The sequence below is a fragment of the Halichoerus grypus genome, chromosome 4, assembly GCF_964656455.1.
Source record: "Halichoerus grypus chromosome 4, mHalGry1.hap1.1, whole genome shotgun sequence".
In the NCBI taxonomy this organism is placed as follows: Eukaryota; Metazoa; Chordata; class Mammalia; order Carnivora; family Phocidae; genus Halichoerus; species Halichoerus grypus.
Window position 1 is genome coordinate 175,874,281 of NC_135715.1, and position 24,293 is coordinate 175,898,573.

The 24,293-nt window shown below is 52.2% G+C and overlaps 2 protein-coding genes across 7 annotated transcripts; both read left to right on the plus strand.

Annotated features, from left to right (window-relative positions):
• Positions 1-7,161: 7,161 nt before the first annotated feature.
• Positions 7,162-9,510, plus strand: LOC118529903 (tubulin alpha-1B chain-like). The gene is made up of 3 exons (XM_078070034.1): positions 7,162-7,282; positions 7,614-7,738; positions 8,530-9,510. The coding sequence occupies exons 1-3, from the start codon at positions 7,162-7,164 to the stop codon at positions 9,508-9,510; spliced, it is 1,227 nt and encodes a 408-aa protein (XP_077926160.1).
• Positions 9,511-16,088: 6,578 nt separating this feature from the next.
• DNAJB2 (DnaJ heat shock protein family (Hsp40) member B2) lies at positions 16,089-23,660 on the plus strand. Of its 6 annotated transcripts, none has more exons than XM_036083014.2 (10): positions 16,089-16,243; positions 16,525-16,624; positions 18,751-18,804; positions 18,979-19,101; positions 19,829-19,921; positions 20,144-20,246; positions 20,438-20,508; positions 21,347-21,553; positions 22,451-22,479; positions 22,689-23,660. In XM_036083014.2, the coding sequence occupies exons 2-9, from the start codon at positions 16,609-16,611 to the stop codon at positions 22,471-22,473; spliced, it is 690 nt and encodes a 229-aa protein (XP_035938907.1). In that variant the 5' UTR covers positions 16,089-16,243; positions 16,525-16,608; the 3' UTR covers positions 22,474-22,479; positions 22,689-23,660. The 6 variants fall into 6 exon arrangements, 5 of the variants coding, with proteins under 5 accessions (XP_035938907.1, XP_035938908.1, XP_035938905.1 ...); XR_004914400.2 differs by adding an exon at positions 17,301-17,410 and having other exon boundaries at positions 16,126-16,243; positions 21,347-22,479; XM_078071343.1 differs by lacking the exon at positions 16,089-16,243 and adding an exon at positions 17,301-17,410 and having other exon boundaries at positions 16,308-16,624.
• Positions 23,661-24,293: the final 633 nt, after the last annotated feature.

Here is a 24,293-nt window from a genome sequence, read left to right on the forward strand (position 1 = left end):
TTGAAGGTAAGTGACGAGTATATGGGGTTTTATTATATTATCTCTACTTTGGGGGGTATTTTTAAATGTCCTTAATAAAAAGTTACTGTAACATTTTAGGGTATTAAAAAAGAATGTATACATTCACAAACCAAAGAGAAAGAATAGAATAGAAAGAAATATCACCTTTGTGCTGATAAGTCTCAAATTTATATGTCCTTTAGGACTTCTCTGAATATCAGACTCACATGCTTATTTGCTTTTTTTGACATTACCACTTGAAAGCCTGTTAGACATCTCAAATATCACACATTCAAAGTAAAACTCCCAATGTCCCACTCTCACCCTGCTCCCTGCCAAAAATGTTTCTGTCCTAAAGCTTCCAAGGCTTCTACCCACGTGCTTACGTTAAAAACCTAGAATCACCCTACATTTTCTCTTTCCCTTTCTCCTTCCTCTCTTTTTTGGTTAGACTTTTCTTGGCCGCAAATAACGGAAAGCCTAATTAACAGAGGCTTAAACAATGAGGATATTTATTATCCTGCAAGAAATCTGAGTGTAGGGCAGTCCCAGGGTTGATTCGGTGATGTTACCAACAGCTCCAGTATTTCAAGCTATCTGCTCTGGCATCCTCAATGGGCTGGTGGCATCTTCCCTTATGATCACAAAATGGCTGCAGCAGCTCCAAGTGTCATGTCCTCATTTGCTAAGGCTGGGAAGGTGAAAGTCCTCCCATAGTCTCTTTTTATCAGGGAGGAAAACCTTGCCTTCAAGCATCCTTGTAGATTTCCCTTATATCTCACTAGCCCCTTGCCTAAACTAGTCATTGGAAGGAGGGACTGGAATTACCATTAATGGTTTAGACTAATTTATACTCACACCTAGGTCTGGGAAAGGCCATCTTTCCTTGAGCAAGTGGAAGGGTAAATAATTATACAAATTCAGGACCCTGCCAGCAAAGACAAAATAGAGGCAGGGGGCAGGTAAGGCTGTTGGGTAGATCTGCACACCCCACATTAGTGTGTCCTATAACTTTATTTCGAACCCAGCTACTTCCCACAATCCCTGCCCCAGTCCACGCCACCATCCCTCATGCCTGGATGCCAGAAGTAGCCTCCTAATGGGCTTCCTGCTTTTCCTTTGGAACTCCTGGTCTTGCTTACCCTTATAATGCTTCCTCTACACAGCAGCGGCAATAATCTCTCTAAAACACAAAGTAGGCAATGATGCTTGCTTAAACCCTCCCATTGCCCCAGTCATGGAAGGCATTCTTTCAAGACTCCTTTACCTCTGTGTTTTCAGCTTGCAGAGCTCCCTCCTTCCCTCCCTCCTTCTCCTTGAACACACCAGGTTGGCTCCTTTGGCCTCACCATTCTCTCGACCTGGAGCACTATGATCCAGATCTTGTTATGGCTGACTCCTTGGCATTGGGTCTCAGTTCAAACATCAGCTTCTTTCCCTTCCTTCCTTCTTTCTTTCTTTCTTTCTTTCTTTCTTTCTTTCTTTCTTTCTTTCTTTCTTTCTTTCACATCAGCTTCTTAGAGAGCTGTTCCCTGTCAATAGTAGGCTCCCCATCTCTTTCTGTGCCATTATCCTGGTTTATTTTCTTCATGTGTTTATTTCTATCTGAAATTTCCTTGTTTTTTTTTATTTATTATCTGTCTTCTCCATGAAAATGTAAGCTCTTTAAGAGCACAAACTCTTTGTCCACCACTGTATCCTTGGCACCTGGAATAGTGCTTGGCACATAACAGACACTCAATAAATATTTGTTGAAGAAATTAAGATATGGATTTCCTCTCATTTCATAACTGAGATACATTAATATGCTTTAAAATCTCAGTCTCTTTACTCTGTTGTACATAAGACCTTCCCCCCTGCCTACCTTTAGGATAGTTTTCTTTCCAGAGTTGGTGATGTCTACATTGACTCTTGAGATGCCCAACTTTGAAGGCCAGTTGGGAAGTTGAAGTGCTGGACAAGAAGGTTTTGGGCCCAGTGGGCCCTCTGGGAACCCAAATGCCTCCATCTGGATAATAATTCCTGAGGTCTATGGCTTCATGGATCAACCCACTGTAGGCTGGGCTTGCTTACCTTTGAAGTGTTGGTTGGCTGTGTCTTCTCTCTGGGGATTTTGGCCTCTTAATTCCAATTGGGAGAGTGATGACTGCAGTCCACAGTCAAAACCGGAGTTAACCCTCTTGATATTCTGGGTCATTCCCTGGCATACTGTGTTGAGAAGGGCTCTGAAAAAAGCCCCCAACCTCAAAATAACTCCCCCACCATTTGGCACCTTGACTGAAGTTTCATATTAGCAACTGCTTCGTGGATAAGGTTGTTAGATAAAATTCCTTTATTTGCTAAAGCTGGCATTCCTATTCCTGGTCATGGTTGCTGACTGGAAGAATGACTGGATGGAGAGGCGCAGTGTGGTTTCTAGGCAGCATTAGAGGCCATTTGAGGTTAGTGGTCATACATTTGAAGTCAGGTCAGTCAGCCCAGTTCTGGATTTTTCTATAGCCACTGTTTAGCTGGGTCAGGACAGGCGCTGAGTTGGTGAAGAACCAGGGTTGTGATTTAGTCAAACGAGGATGCTGAAGCTGGAGGGAGGCAAGGGAGTGATCATGGCCACCGTGGAATTTAAGATGGAAAGGAAGGAGATAAAGACACAGGAGGGGGATGAGGCACAGTGAAAGCTCTGTCTTGTGGAAAGGGGAGAAGCACTAAGCCTGAGTCCCAGGTGAATTTCAATTCCACCACTAATGAGCCCCTACGTGACCTTGGGCAAAACGGGCAAGAGGCTTCCATTTCCTTTTCTTTCTCAAGGAAATGGAGGCCCCGCCTTGCCTACCTCACAAAGCTGTTGAGGGACTCAAGGGAGATAAGGGGTGTAGCCGCCTCAAGAGCCACAAAATGGGATACAAATGTGAAAGATTAACATTTGTATTTCATAAGTTTGCCTAAGGCCATAGTGAGACTCCTGTGGGGAAATAAGGCCAAGTGAGGCCCGCAGCCACTTGCTTAGAATGGGGAGAGACCATGACAAGTAGCCCTGAGCCCCTGCTCCTCATCGTGCTTTCCCTGTGGAGAATAACAGCAATTCTAGACTAAGCACTCTTAGTTTATATGGTTTCATCCTCACCATACTACCTCTCCCCATTCTACAGACACGCAAACTGAGGTGGGAAAAGAACTTAAATGCCAGAGCTGGCCCTAAGACTGAGCTCTAGTTCCTATGTTCCTATAATAGTCTGAGTTTCCACCCCGAAGGCCCTGAGGCTTGATATCTTGCCCTAGGACTTGTAATTTCCAGTTTAGAGCACTCTCCTTAGTGCCACTCACATTCCACTTCCAGTCCTCACCCACCCTAGGGGTGGCCTTGCAGCTGGAGCTCAGGGGCTTTGATTTCTGAATCCTCTCCCACCTGCGAGAGACCGCTGAGCCACCAGGAAATGGGATTGTGTGCCTGAGTGCAGACACTGTGTACCTGTGTGGGGTGACCAGCCGAACCCCTCCTCTAACCACCCCACCTTGCTGCCCTGTTTGAGCCCAGGCCCAGCGCTTGGTAACCAAGTCAACAGGCCTGTCCTCCTGGGGCCGTTTCTAACTACATTTTCCCCGCTGAGAGATGATCGGAGAGTATAAGGAGGCCAGTGGCTGCGGGTCTCTCACAGACCCATATCTGCCTCTCATCGAGCAGCAGACAGACAGACAGACAACCCAAGCCAGCCCCCAGCCAAGCAGCATGGTGAGCAGGGGTGGGGGGCTGGACATGCTAGTGAGGGTCCTAGTGCACCTAGGGTGGGTGGTGTGAGGGATCCTTGGGAGTCCAAGTATTCCAGGGGCTAGTGTGTGGGCATGTGAGGTGGGGAGAGGGAAAAAGACTTCCAGATGTGAGTGTGGCCCCCCAATTTTGCTGGTACATGAGAGCACGTGCAAGGGTGGAGGACAGGGTGATAGTAACCAGGATGTGGCTGCTGAGGGGTTCTGGATTTAGGGGTAAGGAGTATGGAGTAAGCAGGACTGGAGCAGGAAATACAGGCATTTTACAAACCCTGGGCCCCAAAGCAGATTCACCCTTGGCCTCTGGTCTTACCTCCCAGCTGTGGGCAAGCATCCTCACAGCCCTGCCCAGCTGATGCATCTGATCTGACCTCTTATTTCAATAGAGACAGTGAAGAAGAGGAGGGGAAGGGAGGGTGCTCCCTCTTATCGAGACCTGGCTGTGCGTGGGGCTCATTTGATATCATTTGCCAGGCTCCCCACCAGGAGGGATAGAAGAGCAGTGAAGAGCATGGTTGGAGCCAAGCTCCCACTCTGAATATTACTGGTTTTGCTCATGACCTTCAGCTAGTTGCTTAACCTCTCTGTGGGTCAGTTTCCTCATGTGCAAAACGGCGTCATGAAACTACCTACCTATGGGGTTGTCATGAAGATGAAATGTATAATAATGTATGTGGAGCGCTTAGCACAGTGCCTGGCCCCTAATTAATGCTTAGCACAGGGGAACTAAATGATATAATGACAAAGCCCACCACATACGAGATCATACTATTTTTACATTCAAGGAAAGGGCACTAGAGCAGCTAAAGAGAAGTAACTTGTCTGAGGTCATAGAGGGATGGGGGTTTGATGCTAAATCTATGTGATTCCAGGGGTTGAGTTCTTTGCCTCAAACCTGTTGCCCCACAGCATCATTTCTAGCATCTCAAGTATACCCAAGAGGTCAGAGATGCCTTGCGTGGGCTAGCAGTCATGGGCGCCAAGATGGTGTCTGGCTTTGTAGACAGAGCCTGGGCAGGCTTGAAGTTACAACAGCCAGTTCTGGCCTTGCCAGTGGACTGGTAAGCCCTGTCAGTCCTCCCTGTGGGACACAGGGATTTCTGGAGTCCTTGTGTCCCTGAACACCCCCCAGTTTAATTCATTACCTTCTCTTACTATGACAGCAGGGTTGGGGGATGGGAGTTGGTAAGGGGACCCAACATGTATGGTACCCCCAATATGTGTCATGCAGTGAGCCAGGTAACTTATATGCCTTCTTTCATTTAATCCCCGTCGTAATTCTAGGAGGGGGCTCTTATTTGCCCCAGTTCATGGGATGGAGGGAGGCCCACAGAGGTTAATACTCTTGCTCAAGTCAAGTAGAGAAGTAATGACGATGTATGATTTAATCCCAGTCATCTCAAAATCATAAGTCAAGGCCCTTGCATCATATTTAAAAAGTCAGGCAACTGTTAAATTTATGGAGAAAGCATCCTCATTAAAAATTATGAAATATTCCAGGCAGGAAAGTGTAAAGAATAATATAATAAACACCTGCTACCCAGCTTAAGAAATAGAATCTCTCTCCAACTGCATGCACCTCCGTCTTCTACCAGAGAGAACCTTTGTTCCAAATTAGTGTTAATATTTTCACTTGCTTTCCTTATTTTTGTAATACACATGCACTACAGAATATATAGCAAAACATAAATATATCTGTAAATGACGCACAGCATTGTTTTACGAGCTAAAGATTTTTATAAATGGTATCATTTTGTATGATTCTTCCCTAATTTGCTTTTCTTTTTCCCAGTAAAAATTTTTTGGTAAGATTATTTCTTTTTTGTTGTTGTTGGGTTTTTTTCTTTTCTTTCTTTTTTTTTTTTGTTGGGTTTTTTTCTTTTTTTAAAGTTTTATTTAGTTGACAGACAGAGACAGCAAGAGAGGGAACACAAGCAGGGGGAGTGGGAGAGGGAGAAGCAGGCCTCCCGCTGAGCATGGAGCCCGATGTGGGGCTCGATCCCAGGATGCTGGGATCATGACCTGAGCTGAAGGCAGACGCTTAATGACTGAGCCACCCCGGCACCCTGGTAAGATCCTTTCTTGTAGTTCATCCATTTCTACTTCTGAATCATTCTTCATCCATTTTCTCCTGTTGAAGGACATTTAATTGGCTTCCGTTGCTATGGTGCTGTGAGTCTTCTTGCACCTGTTCTTGTTTACCTGTGTGAGAACTTCTCTAGAGCAAGAGTGTCATCAGCTCTCCTAGATCTTGCCCAATTTTTCTCCGAAAGAGATGCATCAGTTTAGGCTTCTACCAACTGTCTAAGGAGTCCCATTTCTCCACATCCTCCACATGGTTAAGCCTTAAAGCTTGGGGAAACCTGATGGATGTGTTCATTTTGTTTTCAAGGTCTGGGGTAATTCTCAAGCAGAGCAAGAAGGCCTACTCTGGTATCCCACTTACCATGCTGTCCCACCCCTGTTAACGTATGAAAGTCTCCCTTCCCTGCCCAGTGGGCTACTGGAGGGCAGGGACTGTGCTTTGGGTGCTATGTATCTCCAGTGTCAGCACAACATCAGGCACAGAGCAGAGGCTCAGAGTGTTGGATGAAGCAAGAGGGTCCAACCTTCTTGATTCTCATGGGGCTCCCCAGGAAGGGCGTTGACCTTTCTGATTTCCAGGACCAGGTAGTTTATCCCAGTACTGCTTTAGGGGCCAAACGTTCTTTGACCACCAGCCTTGAATCATGTAGGGAAGACCTTTTTCCCAGCCCCACTCCACTCCACTCCAGAATTATGCACACCCAAGAGAGGAAAGAACAGCATACCCCCTACCATTCCAGGCCCACTCTTCCCTTCCTTGCTGGCATTTCTAGCCAGTGAATCTAGAGTTATTCCTGCTTTCAAAACCTCTCCCTTGTCTCAGATCCCTGAAACCTCACTTGGATCTTACTTCTCTCACCCATGGCCCTTCATTTCTTTCTGAACACGGGTGGGTTGACTATCATGTTTTGCCAGACTCATCTGATCCCCTCAACACTTCTTAAGACGCTTAGTCACTGAGACTAAGACTCTATAATCTTAAAACTGCCCACATCTGCTTCCTCTGAGGGTTTTGGCCCAGCCCCCAGAGCCACTGCCTGGGGATCCTCAAGGCCACAAGTAATTCCTTAGACACAGGAGGTGGGGCAAGGAGGGCAGGAACCTTTGCTCTCAGCCAGAGAACCACTCAAGAAAGGATTGCAGGCAGGAACCGTGTCCAGGCACGACAGGCTTCTCTTTGCTAAGAGTGTTCTCTGCACTTTGCCTACTCAGCATGAGTGCTTCTCAGTGCATGTGGGGCAGGCCAATGTGCAAACTGGCAATGCCCGCTGGGAGCTCTGCTGCTTGGAACATGGGGTCCAACCAGATGGACAGATGCCTAGTGATAAGACCATTGGTGAAGGGGACGACTCCTTCAACACCTTCTTTAGTGAAACTGGGGCTGGGAAGCATGTGCCCCAGGCCGTGTTTGTGGACCTGGAGTCCACTGTGATTGGTGAGTGATGATCAGTCTCTGTCACATATGTCACCTTGTCTTGGGCACCACAGCCAGTCCTTCCCCATACCCGGGGCACTAGAATTTGTAGTTGCCAGGAGTAGTAGCCAATTAAACCACAGATCTGCTGCCACTAAGCTCCAGAGTCTCCGGGTAGCTCTATATCCCTTTCTTTTTTATTGAAGAATACTAAAAGTCAAGGGCCATAACACCAGCATGAATGGGGCTCCTCTAGGGTAGGACTAGGGGCCTGGTGGCCCCGCCCCTTCTGGTTAACTTGGGGAGCCAGGCTGCAAGGGGAGGGGGGTGCGTAAAACTCTGCCCATTGCAGATGAAATTCGGACGGGCATGTACCAGCAGCTCTTCTATCCAGAGCAGTTCATCGCTGGCAAGAAAGACGCTGCCAATAACTATGCCCAGGGTCACTACACCATTGGAAAGGAGCTCATCGACCTGGTACTGGACTGAATTCAGAAGCTGGTGAGTGGTGGTGGCTGAGGGCTGGGGAAGGGGGAATCTGGATTCCTTCAGCTAAGAAATCTGGACACCAGACAGGAATAGAGCCTACTGGATGAGTTTTATTTTACTTTATTTTATTTGTGGATGAGTTTTAAAGATGCAGGGTCAGGACCAGTGAGGAGGGGCCCTGCATACTGATCGAGGGAGGCAGAGTGTGCACTCTGGCCTGGAGTTGGGTGTCCTCTTTACCTCCTATAGCAACTGGTCCAAGGCTGGGCAGAGTGGCCACCAGGGCAAACATGACCATGGGCTGTCTGGCCAAGCTGTGGAGGTCCATAGGGATTCCCAGAATATCACCTTGTGTTGCAGGGATGTGGGCAGAAGGCCCTGTGAAAAACAGGGATCCAAATAGTCCTGACCCAAGGCTCTATGATCAAATTTGGCCTCCACCAAGGATGGGGATCAGGTTCCTGGATTGTTGACCTCAGTAGGGAACATGAAACATGTGAAATTAAGTCAGGGGTAAGCAGGTATGGAGCTGGGTGGGTTATGATGTTACGAGGACAAAAATGACTATGTCATGAGATTCTAGAGAGCTGTGTGTTAGAGACTTCAGGAGGGTTTAGAGAGGAGGAGAACAAGAGGAGAGAGAATGGGCCTGCTTTGTGCTCTTGGAAAAGTCTTCCAAGGATTTAATGAAAGTTTTGGGGAATTTGAAACAGCTGGTTTTTTCCTTTTCCTCAGCTGTGCTTCATATCCCACATTTCCCTTCACCTTCCACTTTCTAGGCCGACCAGTGCACGGGACTCCAGGGCTTCCTGGTGTTCCACAGCTTCGGAGGGGGCACCGGCTCTGGCTTCACCTCACTCCTGATGGAGCGGCTCTCCGTTGACTACGGCAAGAAATCCAAGCTGGAGTTCTCCATCTACCCCGCCCCCCAGGTGTCCACAGCCGTGGTGGAGCCCTACAACTCCATCCTGACCACCCACACCACCCTGGAGCACTCGGACTGTGCCTTCATGGTGGACAACGAGGCCATCTATGACATCTGCCGCCGCAACCTGGACATCGAGCGCCCCACCTACACCAACCTCAACCGGCTCATCAGCCAGATCGTGTCCTCCATCACGGCCTCCCTGCGCTTCGACGGGGCCCTCAACGTGGACCTGACGGAGTTCCAGACCAACCTGGTGCCCTACCCTCGCATCCACTTCCCCCTGGCCACCTACGCGCCAGTCATCTCTGCGGAGAAGGCCTACCACGAGCAGCTGTCGGTGGCCGAGATCACCAACGCCTGCTTCGAGCCTGCCAACCAGATGGTGAAGTGTGACCCCCGTCACGGCAAGTACATGGCCTGCTGCCTGCTGTACCGGGGCGACGTGGTGCCCAAGGACGTCAACGCCGCCATCGCCGCCATCAAGACCAAGCGCAGTATTCAGTTTGTGGACTGGTGCCCCACGGGCTTCAAGGTTGGGATCAACTACCAGCCGCCCACCGTGGTGCCCGGGGGCGACCTGGCCAAGGTGCAGCGCGCCGTGTGCATGCTGAGCAACACGACCGCCATCGCCGAGGCCTGGGCCCGCCTGGACCACAAGTTCGACCTGATGTATGCCAAGAGGGCCTTTGTGCACTGGTACGTGGGCGAGGGCATGGAGGAGGGGGAGTTCTCGGAGGCCCGGGAGGATATGGCGGCCCTGGAGAAGGATTACGAGGAGGTGGGCATGGATAGTGTGGAGGGGGAGGGAGAAGAGGAGGGGGATGAATACTAGGGGAATCCCGTGTGTCTATCCTAAATAAAGTGCTGTAGCCTTACCATCTCGCAAGTGTCTTTTTCTCTGGGGAAAATTTGCGGAGCAGGGAGAGATAGGAAGGCTGGGATCTTAGCCTAGGTGCCCCAGAAACTAGATCTGGTTCCAGATTTTATTAAAGTGTGCGATTCCAGGAAGCTGAATGGGGAGCTGAGAGAGTACCTCAGAGAAGGAGGCAGAATTCACCCCAGAGAAGATGCAGCCGAATAAATGGCATCTCTGAATCAGCCCTTGGGTGAGGGGGCAGGAGAGGAGGTGAGGGTGGGCAAATGTATCCCCTGGCTCCGTTACTCCACTGCTTAAGCCTTCACCCCGTGACGCAGGAACTCCCCTGCCCGTCCGGGTGGCACCCACGTAGGCTGCAGCGTCAACAGGGAAACCCCGGGGCAGGAGGGGAGTGAAGTCGGTCCCAGCCACACAGGGCTGCAACAGGAGCCTGGCTCTCACTCAGGAGGGTCACAAGTGCGCCTCCGAGTAAGTAGTCTGCCAGAGCCGGCGCTCATTACCCCCACCCTACAGATCGGAGCTCTGTCTTTTCCAGGCAGGAGGTTTGGGTAGAGGGCCCAGAAGCTGGCGTCTAAGGCACAGTGGCAACAACAATGGGGGAAATGGCTGACCTCCCAGAAATCTCCCCCAAAACGCACCACTTTTTGATAACGACAATTGACCCTCATTTCAATCCCATGCCTTGGGCTATGCAAGCACAGCTTCCAACGAGATGGCTGGCCCTAAAATCGTTATATATGGATTTTCTGTAGCCTCTGCTGGGCTGGAGGGATGAGTTGACTTAACCATTGGAGGGATTGAAACTAGGACAATCCCCCCCATCCCCCCGCCCCCAAGAGATTTAATGCTCCGCGTTGCCCTCAGCTCTGTCCTTCCTGCGGCTTCCCTTTCCCAGGATTGGAGGCTGGGAAGGCAACCAAAAGGTCAGCAACACCAGGAAGCTGCTAGCAACCCAAAGGGCTGGAGGAGCCAAGGGATGAGATGGTGATGCCAGACCCTTGGAGCTGGGACGCCAGGTGGGAGCTGGAACCACAGCAGAGCTGCCCAGAGGTGGCGGGAGGAGCCAAGGAGGGAGGGCTATTCGGCAGGATCCAGAGCCACTGCCTGAGGTGGCCCCTGATTTAGAGAGAGGGGGAGGAAAACCCTGACTTCTCCTTCCTCCCACCCTCAATCTCCGGCTAGCGGCTCCCACTGTCTGAACCTAGACAGGAGCTAGGTGGCGAGGGGGCCTGGGGACAAGGGGGTGCAGCAAGTGAGATATCCAGAGGAGGGCCAGGAAGGTGGGGGAATGGATCTCAGAGCAAACACATACCCACACCAGGTCTAGCTAGCATTCAGGGCCTGTGGTGGGTCAAACCGGAAAAGGAGTGACTCCTAGTCCCCATCACCTGTCCCTGTCTTGTCCTGATTATTGCTCTGTAGTAAGCAGAGGATGGAGTGAAAGCAGCAGGATGGTGGGGGTGGGGGGTTAGGGAAGAAAATGGGCATGCCCAGCACAGTAGTTTGCTCCTTCCATTTTGTAATTACGTGCCCAGGGACAGCAAGTATTCTCAACCTCTCTTTGAGGATTGAAGCTTACAGGGGCAGCTCTGTCCTGGGAAGAGAGAGGCCTGCAGTTTTGTGTCCATGTACGTGTGATGGCGGTGGTGAGAGTAATTTAATTCAGTGGGAGTATGTAGAAACCCGTTTTGGCTGAGGAGTTCAGCTATGCCCTCAAATCCACTTCCTCACCCCACTAAAAGGGCTGACTTTCAAATCTCTATCTGACTCCTGTGTCTTTCTCTCTCTCAGCTGGTTTTAAACTTGGGAAGAGAAGAGGGGTCATTTTGGGAGCCCTTCAAATCCCAAGAAAGATCGTCATTTATTGAGTACCTACTATGTACTAGGCCCTGTGCCCATATTACCTTGTTAAATCCTGAGGTAAATACAGTTAGACCCACTGGACTGGAAGCTTCATGGGAACAAGGCTTGTCTATTCTCCGCACCTAGAATGTCGCTGGCTGAACATATTAGGCAACATATGTGTTGAATATTTGTTGAATAGACTTGCTAAATGAATGCCTATTTTACAGATGTGGAGACTGAGGCTCAGAGAAGTTATGGCACTTGCCCAAAGTCACTCAGTTATAAATGGAGGAATTGGGATTCCAACCCAGGTCAGCCTGGACAGAAGCTTCTGCTGCTGTCCTTCCCTCCCTCAGATGCCCTTCCCACGCCTGCCACAGCGGTTCCAGGCATCCCTCCAGACACCACATCTCTGAACCTGCCAGGTCTCTAATGCCCAGACAGTGACTCAGCTACCTCAAAGGCAAGGAGGGAGTGACGCTTGACACTCCCTTGCCCAGGCGCTGTGGTGGAGGGCACGTGGGGGGCGTGGGGGGGCAGATACACAGCTTCTGGGACTGAATGAGGGCAGAAGCATCTTTGAGGCCAGGTTTGGGGGCTATCAGTGCCCTCTGGAAAGGGCTCCCAGTCCGAACATCTCATAGGAGGTGAGGTAAGGGCTTGGGAGAGGCCAGAAGGATGTGAGGTCTTCACCTGTCAGGATGCCTGGGCATCCAGAGAGGGGGCCAGGAGCCCCTCCTGTCTGCGGCACCAGCGCGCCCGCCCGCCCTGGCCAGCTGTGTGGCCATCTCCTCTCAAACCCTGCAAGGCCTTCCCAGCTAGTAACTCTGCTGACAGGCACTGGCAGGCCTCGGTTGAGCTAAGTGTGGGTGTGGGGAGGTGGCAACCCAGCCCTCCATGGGGCAGCCAGGAGCGCCACCCATTCTGCCTCCGGGGGACTCCCTCAATGCAGGGAATGCTTTCATCCCCGATGCTTCTAAAGCCAGAGTACAATTACCTCCTGCAGGCAGACACAAGAGACAGATTCCCAACTTGGATTCCACCCAACACGTTTATTCCTTCATCTCTGGTGTGTCAGGAACATGCCTGCCTCCAAAACTGTGTTCGTACCATTCCCTCCTTCTGGAACGCCACCTCCCCCTGCTTGTCTCAGTGTTGCCATTCCTTCCAGCTTAGGTCACAGTCACCCAGAACCATCCAGCCCTGGGAAGCTCCCCGCTCGAGATTCTCCCAGCACCTCCTGTCTGTCTCTATCACTCATTCGGCACTTGGCATGGACTGCCTTGTATGGTGGCACTCAGGTTCTTGCCAATATCTTATTTCTCCAACTAGATTTTAAAAAATTCTGTATATAGTCGAACAGTTATTTTGTGAACATGCTTCCAAATTGAAAAGGTACAAAAGAGATTTCCAAACAGCAAAAATAAGTCTATAAGTGAAAAGAAGTCCCCTTCTTTTGTTCCGCTCTTGACTGCCTCCACTATTAACATTTTTGTTCTTGTTTCTTTCCAGAGACATCTACATATATATTAATGTGTATACAGTAGTCCCCCTTGATCCACGGGCGATATGTTCAAGGCCCCCATGGATGCCTGAAACCATGGATAGTACTAGACTCCGTATATACTATGTCTTTTGCTATACACGCATCCCTATGATAAATTTACTTTGTAAATTAGGCACAATAAGAAACTAACAATAACAATAAAATAAAACAAGTCTAATAATATACTGTAAAAAAAGTTATGCGAAAGTGGTCTCTCTCAAAATATCTCATGCTGTACTCCCCTCCTTCTTGTGATGATGTGAGATGCTAAAATACCTACATGATGAGATAAAGTGAGGTGAATGACGTAGGTATTGCAATGTAGTGGTTGGTTACTTCTGACTTTCTGATGATACATCAGAAGGAGGATTATCTGCTTCCAGACTGTGGTTGACCGCAGATAACTGAAACCGTGGATAAGGGGGACGACTGTACACACACTTCGATACACTTTGTTTTACCCTCGTTTTTTCATTTAACAAAAAATCCGGAAGATGGTCCTTATCAGTACATAAAGATATGCCTCATTCTTTTTGGTAACAATGTACTATTCCATTGGATAGTGTACCCTAGCTTATTTCACCAGTCTGCTGTTAGTGAGTATTTAGGTTGTTTCTAATTCTTTGCTTTGGAAACAAATTCTGGAACCCTTGTACATACTTCTTTGCCCATGTGTACAACCAAAAACTCTTAGAATCAGAATTGCTGGGCCAAAGGCTACGCACCTTTAACTTTGATATGCACCATATTGCTCTCCCACTGCCAGTGTACTAGCATGCCTGTGCCCACAGCCTTGCCCACACAATGTATAAAATTTTTTGATCTTTGTCAATCATCTGATAAGTGAAACAAAGTATTTTATTGCAGCTTTCCTTTATAATTCTTTTGTTGTGAATAAGATCGAGCATCTTTTCATATGTTTAAAAATCAGCATTTTCTCTTCTGTAAACTGTCTTGTCTGTGCCTTTTGCCCATTTAAAAAACTGCATTGTTGGTCCTTTCTTGTGAACAAAGGAAATTAACACTTTGTTTGCCACATGTGTTCAATATAATTTCCCTCAGCTGTCATTTGTCAATGTCCCAACTAGATTTTTATCACCTTGAGTACAAGGACTGGAACTTAAACCCCTTTGTATTCTCAATTCTTAATATAATATCACATACACAGTAGGTGCCAGACAAATGTCTGTTGAGATAAGAGAAGTAAGAAGAAAGAGATTTGGAAGATTTTGGAGTGACCTAACCTATTTCCTCCTCTTATCCTAAGGCCAGTCAGGATTCTCACTGTAAACAGCAGAAGTTAGCTCTGGCAAGTTAAAACAAAGAAAAAAGACACCCCCCTCTTCCCACATACACACACACATTGGAGAGACACTGGGTAGCACACAGAATTAATATGAGGGCTGCCAGATGAGCCTCCGCAAACAGGTAGGCATCAAGGGAAGCTGAGCATCCAGCACCCTAGTCAAGGTCAGGGCACAGGACAGCCTGCCTAAAAGACCCTGGTTCCCTACAGAACAGGGGGCTGCAATGAGGCTTCTTCCCACCCAAGGCATCGAGACTGACATTTCTTCCTCCAGACACTAGAGGCTGCTGCTGACTCCGCTGTCACAATCACCGCAGAAATGAATTCTCAACGGCCCTTGCTTCCCTGTGACTTGCTCCACATTCAAAGTCCCAGCTGGAGGTTTCAATTGGCAGAGCTAATGGCTATGTACCCCTAGAGCCGAGAAGTCTGGGAGAGCACATGTCAGGGCTTTGCGACAGGGGGTGGCCTGCCTCCCATCAAGGCCTACACATTGGGAATTCCCCAAAGGTATTCAGAAGGTTGAGACTGTGGGCAGCCAGGGAAAGTGGACAAATGCACACCACCTTCTTCCCTCATGTCTGGCTCAAGCCCTTCTCTTTGGTGAAGGATTGCTGGGTCACCCAGCCGAAAACACTCTTCCGGACTCACATAGGCATGACTGCTTGGGCCAATCATGATGCCAGAGAGGTATGTACTAAGACCCAGATGTACTTTGTACCACACCTCATTTGACTTTCAAACAGCTCTAGGTGTTACCTGTATTTAGGTAGGAAAAACTGAGTCCTCAAAGGTTTTGCCAAGTCACACAATAGTGCCAGGTTGCAAACCCAGGTCTGTCTGTTTATAAAACCTTGGGATTTCCCAGTGGGCTATATTGTTGGGCTGGTATCTTACCAAATTGGAGCTCTGTGAAGTCAGGGACTGGGTCATAGTCTTCATTTTACATCCTGGCTGCATCTACTATATAGATGTTCAATTAATAGTTGTGGATTAGCCTGGACGATATCAAGCAGGAGCCAATTCTGGAAAGTTCTCTAACTCTCCCATGAGGCCTGAACCCAGGAATCATTTTGAGGTGGACAAGGTCTATTTGGGATCACTCTGGGAGGGGGGTGGATCCCAGAAAACCAAAAAGCCAAAAAACATTGAATCTGGAGAATTTCCTTTTCCTTTTTTTTTTTGTTTTCCTTTTACCCTTTAACCCCACCTTCCGCAAATGTGTGAAAACTGTCAACAAGAAGTTCCAATCTGTTCATTATTTAATCATCCAAAGGCTATTTTTGAACCCCACAACTGCCTTAAATACTCTAGGGCAAGAAAAAGACACAATCTCTGTCCAGTGGAATTTACATTCTAATGGGGGAGGTGAAGGTCCATCAAAGAATCAAACAAGCAAGGGCTGATTTGTAGCTCAGACGAGTGTGATGGTGTCAGGAGACACTGACCGGCAGGCCTGACCTACTCAGGGAAGTTGGGGCAGCCTCTTTTCGGGACCTGGGGCGGAAGCAGAGATCTGAAGGGGGAGGATTTAGGCCCAGAGTGGGGAGTCTGAGTCTTTGAGATGGGGGATTTCTTCCGGAGTGAGTAGCCATCGATCATCGAGCCCGTTTTTAGGAAAGGACAGAAGGACCAGGGCCGGGCGGCTCGCTGGCCCGCGAGTGCGTCACGCCGGAATGGCACCGGCCGCGGTCTCCCCGGGCCCGTCTGGGGATGACGTCGCCCGGGTGCAAGCCCAAAATAGCCGGCTCCGCCCCCATCTCCCGGCAGCCCCTGCAGCAGTCCCCCAACCCCCGCCCCCTGGGTGACAGGCCGAGCCGGCCTCCTCTGGGTCTCTAGTAGTTTCAGTGCCGCTGACGCATGCTTGCGCGCACAGCTGGGCCGGGCGCGTCCTACGCAGCAGCCGCGAGCCGGGGCGGCCGGTGCCAGACGGTTCCGGCGGGGGGCAGGGGCGGGGCGCTGCAGGAGGCCAGGGACTCCCGACCGAGGAGGTGCGGGCGGGGGGCCCCGGTCAGGCTGGGAGGCCCTGGGCCGGGCTGCTGGAGTCACGGGGCTGCGATAGGGCTCCCCGGGCCTGGGCGCCGAGATAGCCCCCGGCACCGGCCTGCGGGGGGCCGATAAGGCTGCCGGAGGGAGCCTCGTCACCGGCCCCAAGCAGAACCCAGTGGGCGCCGCTTCCCCCCTGGGAGCGCCTCCGGCTCCCCCGGGGGGTCTCCAGGCCCAGGGAGGGACCCTGGGTTCTTCCGGCCTGACTCCTCCTCCTCTCCTGCAGCCCCCCGAGGCCCATCTGACTCCCGACGAGTTGCCATGGCATCCTACTACGACATCCTAGACGTGCCGCGAAGTGCGTCTGCTGATGACATCAAGAAGGCGTAAGTGCCTCCGCTGCGCATCAGAAAGCCTCTCACCCCCCCTTACCCCTCCCCCACACCACCATAGGGTCCTTTAGAGGCCTTGCGAGGGAACTAGGTCCTTAGAAAGGATTGGGGGGCTCCCTCTATAGGAAGGAAGAAGATCCCTGGAAGAGTAGGAGAAAGTCCTTAGCGTGAAGAAGTTCTGCTGGGAGGTGCACTGTGCGTCCTTCTCCAGTGGATTCCCCCCACCTCCCCCTTCACTCCTGCCTCAAGCCTCAGCCCCTAGGTGTGGGCTTTCTCAGGATGCCTGCAAAAATGTCCAGGCCCTGTGACCAGGAGGGGCCAGTGCCCTGTACACCCCATGGCCACACATATTTCCAACTTTTGCAGCCCCAGTGAGCTCCAGGGAGGGCTTAGGGCTGGGGCTTTCTCCTGCTTACATGATCATCTGCTGCTGCAAGTAGTCCTAGCACTGGCCGCAGAGGGGAGAGATAGGGACTCCATTAAAACATGGCAGCAGAGGCAGCCCTAGCAGCTGGGGTGGAGCAGAGGCAGCCCTAGCAGCTGGGGTGGACGGGGATCTGAGTGGAGAAAGGACAGTGGCAGGCTAATGGGCAAGTGGGTCGTTCTGTTTCATGGTGAGAGGTGCTTGCTTTTGTCCTCTGACCTGACCCACTGGACCCACTTCCTGCAGGTATCGGCGGAAGGCTCTTCAGTGGCACCCAGACAAGAACCCGGATAATAAAGAATTTGCTGAGAGGAAGTTCAAGGAGGTGGCGGAGGCATATGAAGTGCTGTCAGACAGTAAGGGCCAGGAGGGGGCAGGGCAGGGCAGCACCTATTGCCTCCATTTCATGCCTCGTCGTACTGCTTCCCAAAGCCATGCTGCCACCTCCCATATCCTCCGTGCCTGTTTCCAATCTGGCATTTAAGTGCGGCCCCCCCCCCCCCAACAGGGGACTCTGCGACCTTTTTTTTTTTTTTTTGCTTCAATTCAAGTGAGCACCTACTATGTGCAAAGCACCCTTTTATTCTTTCCTGAATCCCCTGTGCTCAGTGTCTGCTCCCCGGGATCTGGGATGGTAGTTGCAGCATGGGTCTTGACAAGGGGTTGGAAGCAGGGCAAGTAACCTACGTGTGCCGAGCCTTCTTTGTGCCAAGCATTGGTGGGGGTAATCCCCAAGAGTCCTCACAGCCATCCTGTGAGGCAGGATTTATCATCCCCACTTTATAGGCAAGGAAACAGGCTGAGAGAGGTGAAGTAAGTTGCTCAAGGTCACACACAGCCGGAATACGAATCCAGGTCTGTTGTGTTTTTTTTTTTTTTTTAAGATTTTATTTATTTATTTATTTTAGAGGGAAAGAGAGAGTGCGAGCAGGGAGAGGAGCAGAGGGGGAGGGAGAAGGAGGGGGAAGAATCTCAAGCAGACTCCGCACTGAGCATGGAGCCCTATGCTGGGCTCAATCTCACGACCCTGAGATCATGACCCCAGCCGAAATCAAGAGTCGGATGCTTAACCGACTGAGCCACCAGGCGCCCCTCCAGGTCTGTCATTTATTTATTCATTCATTCAGAAAATATTCATTGAGTGTTTATGGTGCTGGGCCGTTGCTGGGAACAACGGAGGACAAGCAGACACTGTCTTGGTCATCATGGGTTTATTACATTTGGCCCAGGAAGCCGGACATTAACCAAGGAAATAGACAAGAGTATTCTGCAGGGAAGTAGCTGGGTGATGTTGATAGGGAATAACGGGCACCCTTTTTGTTACAGTGGTCACAGCAGGCCTCTCTGAGGAGGCGACATTGAGGCTAAGCCCTGATAAATAGCATAGTAATAATTAGCTGATATTTGTTGAACACTTACTATGTTATCAGGCACTGTGCCAAGCAGTTTATGGGGATTGTCTTATTTAACCCATGCAATGACCCTATGAGGTTGGTGCTGTTATTGTGCCCATTCTACAGGTGAGAGGGAGCCACACTGCGAAGAGCTGGCACTGCTGAAACCTATAGCCCGTGTCTCCCGTGCACCCTGCTGTCCCCCTAGCCTCAGTCACTGGGTGATCCTCTGAGGGTCCTAGCCTGGAAGGGGAGGCCATCATCCCAGAGGGAGGGAGAAATGATCGGGTCTCTTTTTCCAGAGCATAAGCGGGAGATCTACGACCGTTATGGCCGGGAAGGGCTGACTGGGGCAGGTAGGTGGAGCGGCGGGGCCCAGGGATGGAAGTGGGTCACTGAGGAGAGGGGGAGGGCAGATTTTTAGTGCAGCGGATGCCCTCTTGAGGCTCCTGGCCATGCCTTCAGTGGGTGGCCTGGCTCAGAGCAAGACGCATGCCCTAAGGCCCCTACTCATCCTGCCTCTCCTCCAGGAACTGGCCCATCCCGGGCGGAACCTGGTGGCAGTGGGCCTGGCTTCACCTTCACCTTCCGCAGCCCCGAGGAGGTCTTCCGGGAGTTCTTCGGGAGTGGAGACCCTTTTGCAGAGCTCTTTGGTGAGTGGGCTCAGGAGGCCTCTGATTGGCTCGACTCCCGTTCCAGGCCTGCCCTCCATCAGCCGGGAGCCCCTGAGGCGGGAGGCTGAGCGGGCAGCAGAATTCCACAGATGGAAGATTTTGGGGGGGTGGGTCCAGGGACAGCGGGGACAGAACCTGACACAGGCCTGAGCCCACAGAGACTCGCCTTATGAAATGAGGGCAACAATGGTGCATTGTCACGCCTGCACAATAGCAGCCGTCAAAGCAGGACTCAGAGCGCTGTGTGACAATCACAGTGACATCACACACAACAGATAACATGTTCGCAGTGAGGACTATGAACCCTGTGAGGTGGATAATTTTCTCCCCCCTTACAGATGAGAACACAAGGATACTTCCAGATAACTAGCTGAGAGTCATGCAGCAAACGGGAGAGTCGGGCCTCCTGGCCGGGTGGGCCTGACTTTACACCATGCTTACCTGCCCGTGCCGAAGGAGCTAGCCGTCCCCGCTTCCTCTTTCCCTTCCCTCCTTCATTGTCTACTGTGGACAGAATTTACCAGGGATCTTTTTCATATCTAATATTAAAAAGAAATTTAATTCGTAAGCAAGTCCACAATCAAAAAAGAAAAAAATACCAGAAATGCTTAGCAGGTTATATTTCTAGGCTGAAAGGCAGGGTTCACACATTTTTGGGGGGCAGCTCTCTTTGCCAGATGATTGTTAATCTGCTTGCTTGTTGCAGATGACCTGGGCCCCTTCTCAGAGCTTCAGAGTCGGGGCTCCCGACACTCAGGCCCCTTCTTCACCTTCTCTTCCTCCTTCCCTGGGCACTCTGGTATGTGCTGTCCCTTCGCGTTTTTGCAAGCTCTGGGTCCTGGATCCCCTCGTCCCGGCTCATTCCTTTTCCAAGCCTTCTCTCCTGAGTATGTGGAGCCCTGCCTTCGGGCGTCTCTGCAGGGAGACCCCACAGGGGTTCCTGGCCCCGTCTTGACTGCAGCATGCCGGCTCCGTCCTCCCTCTGACAACCTCTCTGCCTCCTCCCTTGTGTCCATGCCAGATTTCTCCTCCTCATCTTTCTCCTTCAGTCCTGGGGCTGGTGCTTTTCGCTCTGTTTCTACGTCCACCACCTTTGTCCAAGGACACCGCATCACGACACGCAGGTGAGGGCTCCTTTGGGATCATCCCAGGTGCAGGGGTGTGGGGGTGAGGGGTAGAGGGGGAGCAGCATACAACTAGAAGGTCAGCTCCTTGTGGGCAGAGTCTGTCCTGTTTGCTGCGGCATCCCAGAGCGTGGACAGGCACCTGCAGGATTCGTGCGTGCTCGCTGAGTGAACCATGCCGTCCCCCACAGAATCATGGAGAACGGGCAGGAACGGGTAGAAGTGGAAGAAGACGGACAGCTGAAGTCAGTCACAATCAATGGTGAGGAATGGCTCTGCCACCCAGTCCCTGGCAGGAAGCCCCAGGCCCAGGCCCCAAGGCCCCCTCCAAACTGCTCCTCTCGGAACTCCTTTGGGGCAGGGAAGGAATGCGGCCACAGGCCCCACTGGCAGAATCAGAGATGGGGATCCCCGGGCAAGGGCAGGGAACTGAGGAGTCTCAGAGGGCCAGCCGATCACCATCATCCTTAGTGGGTGCCCGGGGTTTGCAGAGCATGGATTATTTGGAAAGCACTTGTGCGCGTAACACGAGCTCTGTATTGAAGCAGGCAAGGGGAAGGCAGGGCTTTGATATTGGCCCTATTTTTCATGTGAGGAGACTGAACCTCAGCATGGTTAAATGGCCCTAACTCCCAAGTAGCCCCAGGCCCACGGCCTTGTCCTACTTAGTAAGGGGTAAAGCCATGAGTGACCCGCAGGATGCAGGATTCCTGGGGCGGAACCCTTCCCACAGTGTCACGCCGGATGGGATGGTCAGCACCGCGCCCCTTCCCTGCTTGCCGCCTCTGAGTGCGCTTCCTGGGCTGTCTTATTTAGTCATTGGAACAATCTGACAACGTAGGCACTCTCACCGTTTCCATTTTATAGATGAGGAAAGGGGGGCTTAGGGAGGTTGAGTAACTTGCCCAAGGAGACAGCTCGTATCTGCTGGTGCCGGGTACCTGCCCACGCACATGACCACCACGCTAGGTGCCAGAGTGCATGCGTGCCGGTTCCAAAGGAGGGGCTGTTAGCAGTCAGAGTTGCCACTGCATGAGGCAGCCTGGCCTGGTTCCCCTGGCCTGGGTCAGAGGGCTCCATGGTGGCCATGACTCCTACAGGTGTCCCAGATGACCTAGCGCTGGGCTTGGAGCTGAGCCGTCGCGAGCAGCAACAGTCTGTCACCTCCAGGCCAGGGGGCACACAGGTCCGGCAGACTCCTGCCTCCCGCACCTCTGACAGCGATCTCTCCGAGGATGATGAGGACCTGCAGCTCGCCATGGCCTACAGCCTGTCAGAGATGGAGGCAGCTGGGAAGAAACCAGCAGGTGGGCGGGGGGCGCAGCGTCGTCGGCAGGGGCTGCCCAAGGCCCAGGACCAAGATCCCGGCATGGGGGGGACCCCTGAGGCTGCAAGGGGGGATGCGGCCAAACCCAGCCCATCCCCAGAGGAGAAGGCCTCTCGCTGCCTCATCCTCTGATCACCAGGCCCAAACCACCCTGATTCAGGGCGACCGGGGGGTCCTGCTCACTGTCGGGAGCAGAGGGGCAGGGCCTGAGTTGCAGGAGCCCTTCTCCAACTCAGTGCTCCCCCAATAGGTTTCCCTCCCATGTCCACTTGCACTCCAGTGTGGACTCGGGATTTGCTCTGCTCAGCCCACAGCTGATAGGTCCCTGGCGAAGCCCAGGGTGGGGAGCCTCCGGGCAGTGGGAGGGCCTCCCAGGAGCCAGGATGCACTTAATCCTACTAGATAGGGAGTTTCTAAGGGGCATTAGTGGTTTGGGTCGGGCCTTTTGTGCCCAGGTCTTCTGCCACCTGTGTTGCTGATGACATCAAGGAAGGAGGACTTGGCCTGGGGTTCTCTGAGCCGGAGTCGGCAGCTACACCAGGGAGTCTCCCGTGCTCCTTGTCCAGCTGCAGACATCCCACCCTGGTTTCGGTGCAGCGTTGAGCTCTGACGTCTCTGTTGCTTCCCTTCTGGTGCTGCCGCTCCTCCCTCGCTCTCTTCTCTCTGCACTTCCCCGCGGGCCGCATCGCTTGCTTTCACTGCCATCTGGCTAGGACTCCCTTCTTCCTTCCCCAAGAAAGCCTCAGTGTGACCAGGAAGATGCTGTGGCCGGTAGGGCCATAAGGTCTTCTGGGGAGGCTAGCTGGGTGGGGCGGGAGCCTCTCATCCAGATTCGGAACCGGAGCCCACTCCTCCTCCCTTCCTCTTGCTGCCTCAGCCTGCCCCAGGCCTCGGGACTAGGCAGAGGTGAGGCTGGCTATCCCTGGAGAGGTGGGATAAGGCCAGGGTGCCCCAGGAGGGAGGCCTAGGAGGGGACTGTACCCCGTCCTATTTCACCATGCATCAGGGCTCAGGGAGAGGCCACAGGGCTAGCCCAGGTCTGCATGCTCAGCTCCATCCTCCACGGCTGGCTGCTGACCCTGTCTCCTGTCACCCCGCCCCCGATCTCTCCTCAGATGTGTTCTGAGCTGGATGTCCGGGATCCAGAGCCGCTGCACAGTTCCAACAGGACAGCGCCCTCCCCTGTGCGCTGGGAGGGTACCCTCCATTCCTCTCCCTCACCCATGCTGAGCGTAGAGCTGGACCTGGGTGGTGGGTGGGGGCCGGGTGGGAGGCATCCGTAGTCTTAGCCTGTGAACTCTTCCCTGGGTGTTTGGTGCTGTCTCTTGGGGACTACAGGTCCCAGAATGCAACACACCCTGCCTCATTTCTGATAGATCATGCTAGGGGAAGCGGTGTGTGGTTGTGGAGCTGTGCATCTTGGGACATGTAGTTCTAGCCCAGGTCAGCTTGTCACTCGCTGTGAGAAGGGGAGATCTTGTCATCTGATTTGACTCGCAGGGGTGGCAAGAATGTGGATGAAGGGGTAGTGGGCCAAGCTTCGGTTCCCCTGACACCTCTTGCTAGTGCCGGGCTTAGAGTGTACAAATCAAAGCCCTGCGGCATCTGGGAGAGGCTCTTCTGTGGGCAGTCGGAACAGGCCCCGATGGGATGGCCAAGCAGGGCGGGGCCCCAGAAGGCTGACTGATGGGCGTAGGCTGGCAGAGAGCTTGGAAGGGGAGGCCACCGGTGTGGGAGTGTTTGTGTTTGTGTGTGTGTGAGAGAGAGAGAGAGAGAGAGAGAGAGAGAGCGAGCACGCATGCGCGTGGCCGGGATTGGTGTGTAATGGGTGCTCCGGGCATGTTGCTGCTTGTATGGCTTCTTTGGCCTCTGACCCTGCTGCCCATTCTTCTTCTCCAACACCACAAATGAGCTGCCTCTCCTCCTCCCTGCCTGGGGAGCCCCGTGGCCAGGGAGGGGAGCGGTGGGGCCAGGGTGTTGCCAGCCCTGTGACACTGCATCTCAGAGACCTATCAAAGCCAGCTAGGCTGAGCTCAGACCGAGAGAGAAACACTGGAAGTCAACAAATAAAGCTGTTTTGAGCGCTCGGTGGTGTGCTGTGTTCCCATGTTCTTCCTTTCCAGGGTGGCCCCAAAGGGGACCCTACAGGACCAGTGGGTGACGTAGCCCCCTCTATTGCCCAAACACCCAGAGGTCACAAGGCTTCCCAAATGACAGCAGAAGTCCCCCCCCCTTTGACCAGGCTGCCCTCCCGAGTACATTGTTGAGTCCCAAGAAACGCTCACGTTCTTCTGCCCTCACCTTCCCCAGGCAGCCGCTGCTCCCCTCCCTGGAGGGGATCCACCATCCACTACTCTGCCCCACAGCTAGGACCAGACTAAGTTACGACTCGACTGCAAGTATGGGAATGACTGAAAGTAGGGAATACGTGGTGAAAACCTGTAAAAACTACTCCTGAGGCCCACAAACTGAGCCCCTCCCCGGGTTCCCTTACCTCAAGGCCGGTGGCCAGTCTCAGAGGCCTGCCTTTCCCATATGGAGCGGTCCAAGTCCACCCCACACAGGGTCCAGGCCCCAAACTCCTCAGGACCTAGGGAGGAAAGGGCCAGGGACCTCCTCCTTCCTTCTCTCTAGACACCTTCGGAGAAGCCTTTTCAGCCACGGGACAAACAACTCTCCATCGTCAAGCAGAGCGCCGTGGCTCCCCGGCGACTCTCTCT